Genomic DNA, 18499 nt, shown 5'->3' with positions numbered 1-18499 from the left:
ACAATTTAAGGTAAGTACTTAAATATGTATTGAAGAAGCGTTTGCAAATTATGGCTATTTATATTCGCGTCCTTCAACGGTGGGGTGCAATAAGGCCATACGCAATAAAGCCACATTTTTAGGCAATAAAGCCATATGGCTTTATTTCCAATCAGAAAGAGAAATAAAGCCATACAAAAAATTTTGCAAATGAGAAATAAAGCCATATTCTGAAATGACACTCTCAAGGCGAATTAATAAGGCGGTGTTACCGGCGAATTTGAATTTTTCGCCGTAGAGAACATTACGTCCAAATGATGTGTTTGTTGTAATTCATTATTAAATTCGCCTTGGACACCCTCTTGAAATTGATACTGAATTATTTAAATTGATACACATTATTACCAATAAAATGAAATAAATAATTATTTAATATTTCCGGATTCATTGGAAAATAAATATATGTACTCAGGTAAGTTTTAATTTTGCGAGTGCATAACCTGGCGGGTGCACATTTGCTGGCTCCCCGCACCGCGCCGTGCGTAAACGGTGGAGCGCGGCGCGGCTGGTCGCGAAGGAGAGTAATTGCATGTTTAAGGTGACGTTGTAGTTCAGGGCGGTTTAGTAGTTTTGTTGCAAACTTTTTCCATTGTTTAAATAAAAGAAATATCAAAATTTGAAAGCGAAATAAAGCCATATGGCTTAATTACCAATTGTAATTGGAAATAAAGCCATATCGAATTTATGGCCTTATTACCAAAAAAAATATGGCTTTATTTCCAATATGGCTTTATTGCGTATCTATAATCCTCCTTCAACAGTTGTCGACTAGTAAAAAATCTAAATGGTAAAAAAAAAACATAGACAAAATGGAAAACAAATGTAAATGCAAAGCTGCATCTATAAGTTTAGATGTACTAGTATATCAATTTGCAAAGTTAAATGTTTGAAAAGCCAACCGAAAAACTATCAATTGAGCATTTAAAACCCTGAAAAAAATCAAAAACAAATTACTCGCAGTTCTACTTTGGTTATTCACACTTTGCCTATTAACACATGTTTCTTTAACAAACCTACCGGATAACTAAGTGTTACGTTTACACTTTTTTCCGAGCTTTGCTTAGTCATTCAGTCAGTTTGTGTGCCTGCCTGTCTGTCATTGCCAATTTGTGCCCTTTTATAGACTTGCGTAAATTTCTATGGTTTCTGTTTTATTACTTTTTATATATATTTAGGTACAGAAATTTTCTGATTTTGCTTTGTTAAAAATCGGTTTTTGCTGTTGGCTTTGTTTTTGTAGTGATAAATTCCAATCACAACTATCATAGTTACACAATTGCTAAGTGTCGTTTACTCATTGTTAATTTGGATAGTTGAAATATTTTTGTTTTTCGGTTTATTTTATTTATCGCCTACTTGATTATTAATTTTACTTGCATTGAGTGTTCGTTTTTTATTGTAATGTTGTTTCTTTTTGGACTTAGCAAATGAAACCAAGTTAGTTATTGAACGACGACGAAAAAGAGTAATTAAGATGAGAAAATTTTGTATGAAAATTTGCATACAGTTTGGAATTATAATTACAATACAAGGTCATTGAATTCTTTGGTCTTTGATCTCTCATGTTATTTTATTTTGTACCAGCCCCAAATTCAAATTTCTTTAAATTTGTATAGATTTTCTGGGGCAAATCGTAGTTCAATATGCATCGATTGAGGAAAAATCGAATGTTGATTCTCGAACTTTTTGAATCGATTCACGGATCGAATCGGAAATGAAAAATCTACAAAATTCGAATCGGAAGGGCTCGATTAATCGATCTTCCATTTAATCGATTTAAAAACGGTATCTCTTGTATGTACACATATATTTAATTCGCGAGGTTATTTTTTGAGAAGGTCATAAGATCTGCATTGTTCTTTCGAATTTCAAAAATGAGAATACAGATCTTGGCCTGTTGATGTGCAATACGGTTTGATTGTTCTGCCTGGATTTTTATTTTTTTGTTTAAGTCGACACCCTGCTACTCCTATCTTCACTCAGAAACGGATTTAGATACAATTTTGCCCACGGATCGCAAACATTTGGAATATTTATATTTTTTAGGTTTTTGAAGAATGTTGCCACCTGTTTGAAAAGTTGAGTTTTTTAACGACATGTGGTTTAGCTAGAACTAAACTTATCCAACTAAAAGAAGACAATGCTGATAAATTAGACCCTTCTTAATGAAAACAAAAATTATATTCAAAAAGTCACTGTGAAGTGAGCGAGAATTTTTTTTTTGTAAAAATTTAAATACTTAATTCTTATCATTATACATATACATATGTATATCTTTTTCATCCTTTTTTGAACAAGTTCATTATACGAGCCAATAAAAATAGCTGTATAAAAATATAAAAAATAACATCGTTAATGTTGTGCCTTAATATTAAGTCCGTGACTTTTATTACTTCAATAAATAGAATTACTAAAGCACTAGTTCCACACAAATTGGTTTAAGGAAGTAATTCAAGACATTTTAAGTCCAAATTCGAGCGCTTCTAGTCGAGCTAAAGCTACAAAACTCGAGGTTTATTGCATTTTCAAATGAGCCATTTGTTTTATATATCGCCAATTAATGAGTTTGGCTTATGTATTCCGAAGCGCATATGTAGAAAAGTATGCAATGTAAGTATGCATTACACATATATAGTATGTGCATGTACATATGTATGCACGTATTTGTATATATGTATGTATAATTATTGCACTTACTTTCAATTAGTTGCACAACCATCAAAAACGAAATGCTGACAGAAATGTAGTGAACACACATTAAGCATAAATTTGTACGTGAAAACCATACATAAATACCATATGTGTATATATCACTACAAAATAATGAAACGGTAATGCAGTTTTAAACTTTTACAGTGATGCATAAAAATCTTGCATACACAATGATTTCATATACAGGTACCGCCATAAATCAGTGATACTATATGCACATATATATGTACATATGTATGTACCAACGCACGTTGACATATTTTGTCTGCATGCAATTTCGAACAGGTGCTAAAAAGAAAGTTGAGTTCGGTTTTCTTTAAATTACTTTCGATTTTGGCGGGCATGCGCATTAAAGCACTTTGCGGTCAGCAAACAAAAGGAAGTGGAACCAATTTCAAGGCAATGCAGCCAAAGAAAGGGCAAAGTACAGAGTAAGTAACTGCATATTTATGTAAATAAAACAAAAAAAAAAATACATAGTATTTAGGCAGTGCGACAATATCTATAACTTTTTATTTTGTTTTGCTTGTTTAAACAGAACGCGTTGGTGGAATAGATAAATACAAAGTGAAAAGTTGTATCTATAAGTACATACATATGTAATAAAAGCTAATGAGCTTTAGGAGCTTCTATGAAAACAAAGAAGATACAAAAAATGCCACAAGATTATATTAAGAAAAGAAAAAAGCCAATAGAATTTCAACCGCAACTCTTTTTAAGAGGAATAGAACGTAAAACTTCTTTTAGACACTTTAGATCTTTAAGGACTTCCACCGTATTGCGAGACAGAATAGATGGAATAAGAGGTCGTTATTGAATCGTTATTAGCAATAGTCAGAAGCAATATAACATTGGGTTATATTTATATCAGACGCATGAAGAAGAGCAAAACTGGAATACAAAGCCGCATTTAATCTATAATCCTTCAGGATAATCTGTCCATCGTTATTACTTAATGACTTAGTAAAGGATAAAGGAAATCACATGCGAACGAACTACGCTCTTATTGAACTATGAAAAATGGAGGCAACCATATGCGTTTTTTGGTCATCTAGGGCACACACATACGCATATTGCAATAAACAGTGCGCTGATTAGCAGGGGAGTGTAAGCAATCCTCCCGCGTTCTGGATAACCCAGCTGGACTATTAACTTCAAAACGAGTTGTCGACAGATGCTTCAGGAGCTGCCGAATACTGGTTCAGCTTGCCAGGGGAACGTTGATTGTATCGCAACAATATATTGGATAAATTTCGAAGATACTCTGCAATAAAAGTTTGGGTTACTTTTCCAAATAACTGAGATGGGCCCATAAACTATGAAGAAATTACCTGGGCTATTAGAACTACATATGTATATAAGAAGGCCTTTAGGGTAATCAACAAGATACAATATCTGGCACATTTATGTATGTATAACTGAAATTATGAGAACTTGTCCAAGTGCAGCCTTCAAAGATCTTCAAGTTCTTGTCTGCTTTATATTTAAACCCAGACTCAGGTGAAAGGGATTATCATATGACCGGTAGTCGCATCTGGGCAGTAGGGTTTCGGAGTTGTAGGAAGATCGATAAACATAAATTGAAATACCAAGGGATAAAATGCATCCAAATTTCAGGTATACAGAGAAGTATAAAAAAATATAAAATATTTTTCAAATTAGTCATAAGCGTTCCGACAGTCAATTGCCATTTTAAAGAGTTAATGCTCTCGGCTGGGTGTTTGCTTGCAGTACAAAACAAACACGGGCCTCATCAGAAACACATCCAAACAAAAATTTACAATTTCCAAAGAGAAAGGGAAGAAATAATACTTATGGCTATTGTTGACATAACTCTATGACGTCATTGCATTACCGAATAATAATGTATTGTATTATCAAACATCATCCCATTCGTAGTCTTAAAGCGGCAAAAACGTTTTTATGCCAACATTTAGACGAATTTATATTATGCGCAACAAATATTGTTGTTAATCAGTCATTTAACCGCGAGATTTGTTGTTAACCCTTTAATGTCAGAATTAAAGTGGGCGCGGTTAAAAATATTTTTACTACGTTAGGTTGATGTTAGAGTCCTAAATATGAACTGATATCAATTTCAAGGCTCTAGGACTTCTGGTTTTACAGTTATGAGAAGTTGCCTATAAGCAACATTTAGCCATAGTGGTATATTTCAAAACACAAAGGAATATTGATATTTATTTATTTTTTTATTACTTTTATTAACTTTTTATGTATGGTATGAAGCAAAACAGTTTTTTTGGGGGTTACAACATAAATGTACCTTACATTTTGAGCATTTGGATTTTGGAATCCCGGTATGGCATAACCTACACCTTCCTTTTGCTCCCCATTCAACCCAATGACCGACTTGATCGAGGCGCATGGATTTTGGAGGTTTAGATATATATTATCGTTTTGTAGATTGCGATGAACCTTGTGATGAAACGTTTGAAATATTTGATGGTGCTGGAGACGACGGTGATGATGAATCTGAGTCTATGCTTGAAAGAGCTGCCAATGGGCGACCTCTTTTGCGTTGGTTTACTGGCTCCATATCAGACGCGTGTAAAAGCTCGTTTGATATCATCAGTTGAAAGTTTAACAATGACATATGTTTCGTTTTCCCAGCTTGATTTTTTAGGTCCCTTCTATACATCAACCAGCTATTGACTACTGCTGTGCTAAGACACCAGTACACTATACGCATATACCACTTCTTGGAACGGTGGTTGATTTTATACAACTTTTATGCGCTCCGGCTGTTGAGAATTATCATTTATGTGGAAAGATTCTTTGATTTTCTCAAAACGCGCTCTTGAAATAGAATCTGCAACAGCCGTTAACCTGAAGTTTGGCATGCAAGCCATTCTCAAATTTGGAACTTGTATAATGCCTAAATAAAGAAGTACACCAAAGAATCGCCTAATTTCGAATGGCGAACAGTTTAGCTCTACTCCTTTAGTTTGCATTGAATACAGATTTGTTTCGTTGCAAATCTTGTTTATTATTTCATCATCGAAGAATTCATTGAAGTATTTGATTGGCACTTTGACTTCTCGACAAACTTGATCTTCTTTCCAAGCAGTTTCAAAAACGGTTAGGCCCGCGTTCCTCTATCTCAATTTCTCCAGATTGATTTTTTCATAACTTACCTCGGCGATGTTTTCTGTGTCCGCAACATTTTCAACTTCTTCATCAGCATGCTCATCTTCTCCAACAATACCGTCTATCAAATTTATTTCAACGTTTTCCCCTCTTTCCATTACTTTATCCATCGTTTCTTCAATGAATTTCTCCAGATTCGAATCATATAACTCTTCTTCTTCTTCCTCATCTTCTTCATCATCAGAATTATTCCAATCGAAATTTATTATCTGTTTTATTTCTAGATCTGTAAGACCTTTTGGACGCATTTCTAAAAGAATAAAATACAAAATATTATTGCTACTATGACCAAATGTTGCCTATAAGCAACATTGTGTTCGCGAAATTCCTGACATAAAACAAAAAACTTTATTTTAGTTTTGTAAACTTTATTTGATTTTCTTACCTGTTATTTATAATAAAATTCACTTTTTATAAAAAAAATGTTACGTATTACGTTTTTATTTGAATTTTTATAGAACGATTATTTTCACTTTTTTTTGCACACGTCAGCACACCACTTCAACTAGCTCTCAAATGAACACCTGTTAAGCTTTTCTAAATATAAATTCTCAAGAAAATGCCCACACACATTAGCTACTGTAAAAAAGAAACCGTTAGCAAAAATAACAACAACTATAGAAACTACGCGTAGAAATATATAATGTTGCCTATAAGCAACATTTGACATTAAAGGGTTAATTGAAATGTTAAACACACCTACAAAAGAAAACCGATAACTACGTATCTCCGAAACATAATGGCAAGAAAGAAAAGTAAAGGCAAGGTAAAGAAAAAATGCCATTGAAAGGAAAGAAGAGGCTGTATTACATAGCAATGAAAGTAAAAGTTTTGGCACTTTAACTGATGCAACAACAAAGGCAATAAATTTGTCGTTAACTGAGATTGTTTAATGAGCGCAGCAGGCGCAATCAGAGTTACCAGCAGCATAAAAATTTGAATAAAATTAAGAGGGTAAAATTTCTTAAAATCTGTTAATTAAATGAATTGAGGAGCACTACAAAATATTGGATAGAAATGGAATGCACCTGAGCAGCTATTGCCCATTATACGTACTTAAGGCCCAGAGAGGATTTAGAGGATAAGGATATATATATGTAGGTGGGGTAGGAATTCATTGCTCGTCCATTCTTAATACATCCGAGCCAAAATTGTACCACCTAATTTTGGAGACGGCTGAGCAGCGACAGAGAACATTTTCTTTACTATCCTCATCTACCAAACAAGATGTACACAATGGATCGTCGATGATGCCCCCTAATCAGTCCTATCAGGGGCCTATTTCATAAAAGTGACAGGTGCGACAATTGTCGATTTTTCTATAAAATTTCACACCCAGAATTGTTGGCGACATTTTTTCTGTTTCACACACGCTTGTAGGTAACTGTGAATTTTTTTTAGAAAGCGACTGGAATATTGTCGACAATTGTGCTGACAATTGTCACTTTGACAAAATTGTCACGACAATAGCGACAAAACTAAATAGCTCCGTCGGAATGTTTTCACAGGAGAATTTTGTAAATTTGTTTATATGGTAATTGCGCACATTTCATCAGTTTTCGATAATTTGAATATTTCTTAAAACTAAAATAATGCAAATGCAATTATTACATATGAATTACATAAAAATTTCTTATGACTGGCGAAAATTTTGTCAACGACAATTTTAAATTTATTTATTTATTTTATAATAATAATGGAATTTTTGAAGGAATTGAAGTGGTGGTGACAATCGTTTTTATGAAACAAAACCAACACCAATTTGTCGAATTGTCACTGACAATACGAAAAATGCCTGTTAGCATCCTAGGACACCTTTTCAGGATATACAGTGACTCAAACAATGTTTACGAGTTGATTTGTTTTAATATTCTCAATGTTTTTCAAGTTAAATTTTTATTTGTTTGTTTTTTTATAAAGCATTGTCCAACCGCAAAAGCAGTCACCAAAAAAAATTCTCATAAATCGACGGGATTTTTTAACCGGTGTGCATGTTTCAGTAGACGAAAATTATACGGGCTATAAAACTGCGTATCCGGAAGTAATCTAAAAATTCAGATTATAAAGCTCGAAATTTTGACGAAACTTTGTTAAATCTTCCAATTTTTTTTATTAATATGGTTTTGCTTAAGCTTGGATAATAATTTTATAGCAATATAACAAACAAAAAATGTACTTGAAGAATATTATGAATATTTCAAAAATCAACACGTGAACACTTGCTTCAGTCAGGTGTCAATACTACGCCAACTGCCCTGATGAGTTTTATTAATGAAATCTTTAATGTACCCGATTGTCCCCGCTATGTTTAACACTAAAATTGGCAACGGTCCGATAATGATAATTGAAAGGGCAAGAAAAGTTATTGAAATATTTCTATAGCAAACGAAATAAATCCAGTCAGAAAAAATTTGGTTACCGAAAGTTATCAATTTACCGAAATTCATCGAATCAGCGAAGATTATAGCTATCGAAATTTATCGATCCATCCTTATTGGGTTATGACAACGTTTTCAATTATTCAAAATTCAAATTGGCCAGTGTTTATTGGGTTGTCGATTGATATTGATAACACAGGCTCACAAAAAAAATCACGTAAAATCCGAGATGTTTTTTGAAGTTAGAAAAAAATCCAGAGGTGATGGAGCAAAGCGGACTTCAGATTCGAGTTCAGCGACCCCAAAAACATATAACAAACTAGGTTTGGTCAAAGGAACCTTTCATCGATTTTTTTTTGTGGACCTGTGTTATTAATATTTATAGAGTTAACGATGATTACAGAGTTATCGTAATGCATCGAGTTCTTTCAACTTATCGAGTTATCAATATTTATAGATCTACTGTAATTGGCCAAATATCGAATTGAAGTTTTTTGATTTTCAAAATATATCGAATTATCGAAATTTCAAGGTCATGTAAGTTTATCGAGTTATCAGTGCTTATCAAATTTTATCGTGTTATCAAAATTTGTCGATAGCTTTCGAAAAATATAAGCTACCAAAACCCAGAGTTATCGTAAAGCATCGAGTTCTTTCAGCTTATCGAGTTATCGGCATTTATTGATTTACAGAAGCTTACGGATTTATCAAATAGAAGTTTTTTTGAATTTTCAAAAGATATCAAGTTATCGAAATTTCTAGGTTATATAAGTTTATCGAGTTATCAGTGCTTATCGAATTTATCGTGTTACCGAGTTATCAAAGTATATAGCGGTAACCAAAGTTTATCGTGTTAGCGATTTATATCGAGATATATACTTTTTTTTGAGTCATTTATCGAGCGCTGAAAATGCACTGTTATAGAGATTTATCAAATTTTCTCGAGTTATCGCATTTTAGTGCTTTTGAAATATCGCATTATCGATATGTATAAAATTATGGAAATTTATAGACAAACTGTATCGGGTCAGTTCCAAATCCTGCGAAAGACCTTCAAAGATATAAAAAAATTTAGTCACGTTTTAGTTCCAAAGCAGTAGGAGACGATGTGCCAAGTTAGAAAACCTCTCAAAAGCTCTTAGAAAGGTAGGAAAATGATCCAATTTCGGAGTAACTTGCACTCCTGGTACACTTAAATGGTTAAAACTGTTTAGTGGTTATTGTCAGTTACCTAAAATCATTTTTTACAACAAAAAAGTGTAAAATTAAAAAAAAAACAACTCGTTATATAACACTTACTACGTTTTTTTGGTTTTGATTTAGAGAAAAGTGTGCCCATATTATTTACATATATCAATTAGTAAATAAATTCATTCCATTCAAATATAGATATATTATCTAACTAAAAATAAGTAAAAAATGTGAGTAAAATACAAACCTGCATAATCCGCATGACAGCTTAGCAGCAGAAAAATGTGTAGCAGTAAAATGGCAAAAATGTTGCTGTTGTATTTTCGGCAAATAAACCACATTTTTTTTTTTATTGATTGAGGCTTTTCTGTTGTTGTTTGTTACAATTCGCTGGTGAGTGGTACTACGTTGTTTTTTGTTTACTTTATTTACACTTATTTTAATTGATTTTAATTAAAGAGGTTTTTGTTGCTTTTTTACTAATATTTTGTTTGTGTTGTTGTCACTTACGTCACTTCGACTTTTTGTTACTTTAGTCTCTTGGTTGGTTACATTAACTAAGAATAAGTAATTTTCTTGAACGGAGCTATGTACTACATACGTATATTAGGGCGGGTCAATATTTTTTTGTTTTACTATGCGCGTATAGCAAAGGAGGGTGTTATGTGTAATTCTAAGCAAATTTGGCGAATAAACCATGGGTCTGAAATCAATTTGAAGTTTGCCAAATTGCGAAAGTGGGTTTCAAAGCAAATGTTAAAATTTTCTCTGTTGCCTCTCTGGTGGAAGTTTCAAGAAATGGATTTCTCATACCAAAAACCGTTCATGGCATGTTTTTATACAAAATTTAAGCACTTCTTTACGACACTACACCAAAATGCTAAGAAACTTATTTTCGCAATTCTGCAAACTTCAAATTGATTTTAGACCCATAGTTTCTGCAGCATATTTTCTTAGAATTACACGTAGAATCCTTCTGTGCTAAACTCGCATAGTCGAACAAATCTCCTATTCAAATTGACCCGCCCTACTCTATGTTTATATGTACATAGAATTATTCAATGCAAATAGTATGTTTATATACGTTATGGGTCAGTGGGCCTCAAAGTTGTTTTTACATGCTAATAAATAATAATTAAAAACTTTGTCTGCGATCAAAGAAATAGAGTAACAAGCTTTCCAAAAATGTTTAGAAACCAATGAAAATATTAAAAAATAGCACTTTTTAGCAAAGACCCAGCATATCAAATGGCTGAAAATACGCCCACATCCCATATAACGGTAATTTCGAGAAATACAAAATCTTCGATAAATCAGTAAATATTGAAGCTAATTTATTCAAAATTGATGCTTGCAACAATTCTTTACCAAGAAATACGTTTATGATAAAATTTTGGAAAATGGGCGTGGCACCGCCCACCTATGATCACATACATGTATCTCGGTAACCGTTCTACCAATTTGTACCAAACTCGGTATGGTTATTGTGCTTGCCACATAAAAGCGAACCGTTGAAAATTATTGAAATCGGACTAAAATTACGGCCGCTTTTCATATAACGGTAAATTTCAGAAATGCTTATCATGTAGCGGTAGCTTTCGGAAAGGTGGAAAACATATATTTAATACTTGCGCCGGATAATAAATGTTCGGCTCCGCCCGAACTTAGACTTTCTTACTTGCTATTGAAAAAACTTATTTCTGCTACATTTTTTTTAAAGCAATTAAATATAAAAATAAAAACCTTTTTGCCCATTTAATTTTATTGTAATAATTTGTAAGTTTGAGATAGCTGGGACTTACTGTTGATTTTTGGCATTTTTTTTACCGTGTTAGTCATTTTCTTCCACACGAAGTATGTTTGCCAAATTTTTTTATATGGAAGAAAATGAGCGACAACTTCAACAAAAAAAAAAAAATAGCGAAACTTCCAAAAATCAACGGTATGTCCTAGCGAGTTTTTTATTTATTATTATTTTTAAGCAAAAAACAAACCGTCTTCAATTCTGATATAAAAATTTAAGATTATCGTTAATTTCTTCATGATCTAATGATCCGATTGAAGCCAAATTACTACGGGACCACCTGCGAGGTGAAAACTTTCCTTCAAAAGAAATAATTATAGAAATCGGTTAGCGTGGTCCAAAGTTATGCTTACAGAAAAATATTCCGACGAATTGATAACCTTCACCTTTTTGTGTAGTCGTTTAAAAAGTAGAGGAAAATAGTATTTCATTGAAAATTTTAATTTTGGCGAGCGCTAACTGAAAAATGAAGAAAGAGGGCTAAAAGTTTGCCACAATTATTTTTTTTTTGTCACCGACAATAAATTTTTTATTTGGGATCGAAGAAAACATAGTATTTTTATTTGACAGAGTCTAGAATGTACATATGCATATAAATAAATATGTACAAGTAAAGAGCTGAACTTGATTTTTTTAACAAGTATTTTTTTTTTCTCTTACAGTCAATCAATAAAGATTAGGTACAGCGATTTTTTTTACAGTACGGGCAACTCTTTTTTAATTATTTTATTTTTCGTAAATTTTTTTTTAAATATATGCTTAATTCTACAACATAAACCACAAAAATTAGAGCTCCAAACTTTGTGCAAAATTAAAGAAAATTCTGCAAATTTTCATTAAAATGTTGCACTTTTCAATTACACTCTTTTAGCCCATTCAATTTTAGTATAATAATGTTCAAGTCTGCATGGACTAAAAAACTGCATACTGAGTTTATTTTCTCAAGAGTGTATTTAAAAAGTGCAATATTTTGTTACAATTTTGCACAAGGTTTGGAGCTCGGATTTTTTGGCTCTTTCTCGTAGAATTAACCATATTTTTATAAAAAATTTGCGAAAAATAAACGAATTAAAAAACAGTTGCCCGTACTGCCAAAAAATCGCTGTACCTAAACTTTATTGATTGACTGTAATTTTTTTTTTAAGTTCACGTGTGTACATATTTTTGTGCTTTTTTATTTGTGTTTTCAAATTAATGTCAAATTAATACAATTTAAAAGTAAAACGTTCAACAATTTTTTTTTGCTATAATCCGCATTTAAACATCGTAAAACGAGTGCAATGCCACACCGGTCACTGATAAGAGACACAATAATATCGCGCGCGCGCACACATCACAACAACGTAACGTGAGCTCTTGTTTTCTAGTATGTATTCGTACTGCACATAATAACGCGTTGCGCGCCAGTTAACTTGGTGACTCCTTTTGCCAGCCATGCCAAAGACTTTTATGGCCGACGGAATGAGGTTAATTAAATCGAGAGCAGCAACAACTACATACATACATACATATATCGATAAATAATTCGGTGAACTAAGTTCCACTGTCATTCACTATACTTGCATATACATATATATGTATATATATATACTTAAATGTATTTGTAAGCTACTTATTTAAGTCTAAAACAGACATAACTGAGTTGACTGCAGCCTCGCTTGACTTTACTTGGTGGTGTTACACTTTTTAACTTCTCTATTTGCACATAACAACTTCAGCAACTAAACTAAATACATACAAACAAATAGACATACGAATGAGATAATAACAATAAGTAGATTATGTAACTCGTCTTTGCTGACACGTTATCACTGTTATAATTTTCCGGCGCGTAAACTTGATTTTGTTTTTTTTTTTGGCTTTTGTTTGTTGCTGGGTCAAGGTACGCTTATCGCGGCTGCAATTGCTTGCCCTAGGACTCTACGTAAATACATATGTATTTGCATAACATTTAGCGTGGAATTCTATGAAAGTATGTTTGTATATATATGAAAGTGCATGTGTCCGCTCTCTCTGTTTGTGCGCATGCGTAACGATTACAGCTTCCAAACTCGCTCCACTTGCTTGCCTTGATGCGCGCCAGTCGGCAGCCAATGCTGTAATACAATTTTTTGGTCATTGGTCTCTAACGATTCCGGCTGAAGTTGGTTATTTGGCAGTAGACAGCTTGTGAAGCTACAAAAACAACAACAAGAGGCTTGCAGCCAAACAGACACGCAGCACGAATTTTGTAACAAAACTACTTCTGCGCTTTAGTCAGCTTCTTTTTCTTATTTTATTAGATTTTATATTTTTATTTTTATTTTTATTTTTATTTTTATTTTTATTTATAAATTCACCTTCACCGCACTGCGGATATGCACGTCATTCACTTACACTTTTCGTTCACTTTTATTTTTACTTTCGCATTCACATTCGCTTTCGCGTTTATGTACTTCTTTTGCAGCTCACACACAACCACTCTCGCTTTCGTATGACCGCTGTGTGCCTTCAGCGTTCAGCGTTTTTGCGACCGTCGCGTTTGCGCACTCAAAACAATCTGTTTGCTGTTGTCTAAATTTTGCTTTCGTTTGCCACCGCTTGCAACGCTCAATTTTGGATTGCAAGTTTTTCAATTTGTTTGTAAGTTTTCGTTTTGTACGAAATTTTTGAAAAGTTAACAAACGCTTTTTATTTGAGCTTAAAGCCATGTAGTGGCAGCACCACGTTCGGCACGCGTTCCAGGGGGTTGTCTCGAGTGGCATTCGCATTTGTAGCGCCCACTTAGCGCACGCACGGCATTGCAGTGCAAATAAACACATAGGGAAAAAAAACGAAAAACTTAAGCAACGAACTTGATTTTGGGGAGTGTTTGTGTGTGTGTACTTGAGCGTTGTATTGAAATTGTTAGATGGGTGTAAATGTTATTGAAAATATAATGACAATATTTATGCGAGTGTTTGACTTAAAAATTATATTAATAAATTTTTTTTATGCGTATACATACGTAGTATATTTAGTAATATTTTATTTTAAACAACAATCAGGCATTTAAATAGAGAATTTCCTTTAATTTTAATCATAGAAGTAGAAGAGGCAAGCACGTTATTCGCCTATTCTTAAGATCCATTCGGTTTCTTTGTTGAACTTTTACTAGTATCGAGTTCCACACCGACAATAGGACCCTTGGCAAATGGTGCGAGCGCCTCAGTTTGAAGAAAATAGGAGCCTGAAGCGCTGCAAATTAAAAAAAAAGAGATCTCTAGTTAATGCTAATTTAAATATTTATGTACATATATTAAATTTAAAAAATATTTATTAACAGTTTTGGTTATCGCTGAAATTAAAGTTATCGAAAGATATGCTACTGATAAGGTCAAAGGCACCGATTAATTCGCAGCTACATAAAAGTTATTGATAGATTTATAGTTATAGATAAGTTAGTGGTAACATAAAATGTACCGATAAGTTATCGATAATAAATTTTTCTATTAGGTAATTAGCTACCTACAAAATTATGTACATCAATAAGTTATCAAAAATTATAGTTATCAAAAACTTATCGATTCAGTTTTTGGCATCCCTCAAATTATGGAGGTAAAATGAAAGTTACCGATACAAGTTATCGATAATATCATAACTATTGAAAAGTTATCGATAAAAACATATGTGAAAATACGTATACCGGTAAATTATCGACGAGTTAACGTTAAGATTATGTTCATTGGCAAAATGTCAAAAATTATAGTTTTCAAAAAGTTATCGATACATTTTTTTGTTATCGGTCATTTTTAGATATCTAGCCCCGGTCCTTGAGAAATGATCGATATTATTATTTTTTCAAAAGTTGTCCAGTTATGGTTATCGGTAAGTAGTCTGTTACCTGCATAAAATTTCAGCCGACTGAAAGCTTCCGTTTAGCAATTTTATGTGTTTAGTAGTGAGGAGGCTTGATTATCAAATTAATAGCGTTTTATTTTCCACCTGGCGGTAGGTATGTATAAACCGATTAGGATAGAGTCCCTGACATAACTTTCAATGCAGGTCGAAGAAGCAGGCTTTGCTATCGGCCCAAACGTCGGTGGAAGACGTGTATACTACCACCGACAGGCACAGCGGTAACGGAGGAAGAGAACACTATTAGAAAGGTATTTTTCGGCAGATGAGGAGTTTTTTTTCTTTCAAAATTGGTTGCACATTGAGGCCAAAATCGTCCTTTAAAAGTTTCCGTATTTGTGTATACATATGTATGTAGTTGTTGTTACAACTCAATCAGTTTGAGTTTTTTTCGAATTTTGTTTTACTTCATATTTGAAATTAAACTTTGTTATAAAAATTAATGTGATGTTGAAGAAATAAATGATGACAATTAAGACAAAAAACAATGAGAAATACATAAGAATTAAGCTAACTGAAAGGATAAGAAAATTTCTTAAAATTTTTTGATGGTAATCAAATTAAGTTCAGTCATAAAAAATTTAGTTATGGAAAGTTACCGATATTTATCGAATCATCGAAGTGTATAATTACAGGAATTTATCGAGTTATACATGCTTACTGAGTTATCGCAACGTACCGAATTATTCAAATTGATCAATATTTATAGAGTTGTCGAAATTTATAGGCACAAAAAATTAGATGTCGAAATTTACGGATTATTATCGAGCTACAAAAATTTATGGGATTCTGAAAATTTGGCAAGTTACTGAAATTTATCAACTTCCCGATATTTATTGAATTATCATTATTTTTAGAGCTAACGAAATTTATTTCGTTATATAAGTTTATCGTGTTATAAGTTATCGTTATATAAGTTTATCGAGTTATCACTGCTTACCGGCTTTTATCGTGTTACCAAAGTTTAGCGAGTTATCGAAATTTGTCGATAGCTTTCGAAAAATACGAAGCTATCAAAATTAACCGAGTTATCGAAATTTATGCGGGTATCGATAAATTTTTGAGTTATCGAAATTTATCGAGCCTCGAAACGGACAGTTATCAAAATTTATAGAGAATTATCGAAGTTAGTCGAGTTATCGAGTTTTGTTGGGTTATCGAATTTTCTTTTAGTTATCGGATTTTAGTGTTTTATATATATCACATTATCGAAATTTATCGACAAATCATAATCTGTCGTGTGAATTCCAAGTCCTGTCAAAGTCCACCAAAGATTTTCAAAGATATGAAAATTGGTAGTCACGTTTTAGTTCCAAAGCAGAAGATTTTCCAGTAAGTAATTTTGTACCTTATAATTTAAACGACGTGCTAATTTAGAAGACCTCTCCAGTGGTCTGAAGAAACTACTTAGAAAAGCGGTGGAATTTCGACAGTAACTGTAGAAGAGCCAGTAAAACTAAATAGCCTGAATAGCCACAACATAACATTATAACCTTTTCTAAACCAGAACATTGCATGATCACCAGTTACGTTCAGTATCTCGACGTAATATCTTACATCTTCTATAGATGTCGTTAAGACGAGTTTCGAGTGGAAGAAAGTTTCCTCAAGAAACAATACCGCATCTTTTATGTCAATGTTCTGCACTGCCTAAACGGGGAGTTGTCATACCTTGGCAGAAAGTTTTTTTTAATTATATGGAAGACCTAAAATTCGTAATTTATTTCGAAATTTTCTTTTCCCCTAGTGGCATTACTACGAACCACGAGTCATGAATCAAAGTGTGTTCCATTGTGGCATAATAGCAACGACCTAATCGAACCCACACTAACCGCAACAAGTACTCACTTTTTCGACACAAAATAGCCCATCAGCGCGTGTGGCACATCCGCATAACGCCGACATTGCTGCATCACAAACTCCAGCCACTCGCCACAATGATAGGACCAAAAGCCATGCTCACTGTCAATGGATTCAGCGTAGTATAGAGGCGCACGAAAATGATTGCAATTACGAATACCTTAAAGGGTACTAAATAAAATTAGACCTATCAAAAAATTTATTGTCAAACAGACTCACGCCCATTCTTAACCAAATTGCAGCCAGGCTGAAAGAATTTTTCTAGATTAGGATAAAAGTCCACATGACCGCTACGCTCCAAAGATGAATAGAAAAACGGATCCGTATGGATGACGTCGACAAATTCTGCATCTGAGGCATCCAGCTTTTCGCTAAGATTTTGTGTAACAAAACCGGGACCAGCGGGATCCAAACCTATTTGGAGAGAGAAAGTGAGAGATAGAGGAAGAAAGAAAAAACGAAGGAGAAAAACGAGAAAATATGTGGACCAGATGCACACCTGTTATGCGTTGCAAGCGCTGTTTAACAAAATTGGCTGACAAGCCAGCGATTTGTGCGCCTAAACTAAAACCGATTAAATGCAAATCTGAAGCCGTGTAAATGCCGCTGGCGATTAGTTGGTCAATAAGCTGTGCTAGACAGCGCGCAACCACGCGCGCATTGGACGTGGCCCAAGGATAGTAGCAGGGAAAGCGCGTCAATCTGCTGTAGTCCACCGAAATGACATGCGCTTGCTGGGTGTGCAGTAGTATTGGCCGTGACTCCTGGTTGGGTGAGGCATGCTGATTACCGTTAAAGCCGTGTATGAGAATTTTCAAAGGCCAACGAGGCTCGAAGGCGGTGGCGCTGAGATTGAGTGCGTCCAAGAGTAGCGGTTCGCCTTGGGTGGCGCTGCGGTATGATTAATTTTTTATTTTTTTTTAATTCATTTAAATTTTCATTTAAAATAGTTTACTCACTTTTTGTACAGCCAGAATTTTATGTGCTCATTCGGGCATTCTTCACTCGTGAAAATACAATCGAAGGGAAAGCCAGTGCCAATGTTTGCGGCCGATGACAGAGCTTTTCATTTAGGAAACGAGTATTTTTAAAATTTACTATTACTGTTCATAATCGTAAAATATTTTTTCATAATTTCTTTTCTTGTAGATTTTTTTTTTTTAATATTTTTTGTCTCTAAAATAAAACTCATTTACTAAGTAACAATTACTCACTAATAAATATAACGATTACGCACAGGCAATAAATTTCACACCTCATATTTTAATTAGCGAATGACAAATGTTTTGCGACACTGAACTGGCTATTAATTTTATACACTTTATTATGCAAATTATACCCGCATAGTTTAATGAAGCAACAATTCGAACTACAAATATATCAACTGAACATATATATAATTAAAAGCTGCTATCAACACGCAAGCCCAAATTCAGGGTTAACGTAAATATAATTAAAAGGAAAATTTCCA

General features: G+C 33.4%; 1 protein-coding gene across 1 annotated transcript; it reads right to left on the bottom strand.

Annotated features, from left to right (window-relative positions):
• Window positions 1-233: 233 nt before the first annotated feature.
• LOC118741916 (inactive pancreatic lipase-related protein 1) lies at window positions 234-18139 on the bottom strand. Its single transcript, XM_036473890.1, has 8 exons — window positions 18133-18139; window positions 17988-18090; window positions 17528-17919; window positions 17248-17442; window positions 17017-17188; window positions 14426-14508; window positions 5907-6169; window positions 234-353 (listed from the first exon to the last, which is right to left on the bottom strand). The coding sequence occupies exons 1-8, from the start codon at window positions 18137-18139 to the stop codon at window positions 234-236; spliced, it is 1335 nt and encodes a 444-aa protein (XP_036329783.1).
• Window positions 18140-18499: the final 360 nt, after the last annotated feature.

This window comes from Rhagoletis pomonella, unplaced genomic scaffold (genome assembly GCF_013731165.1).
Source record: "Rhagoletis pomonella isolate Grant_MI unplaced genomic scaffold, Rhpom_1.0 Rhpom_scaffold_00006, whole genome shotgun sequence".
NCBI lineage: Eukaryota > Metazoa > Arthropoda > Insecta > Diptera > Tephritidae > Rhagoletis > Rhagoletis pomonella.
This window is presented reverse-complemented; position numbering and strand designations above follow the sequence as displayed.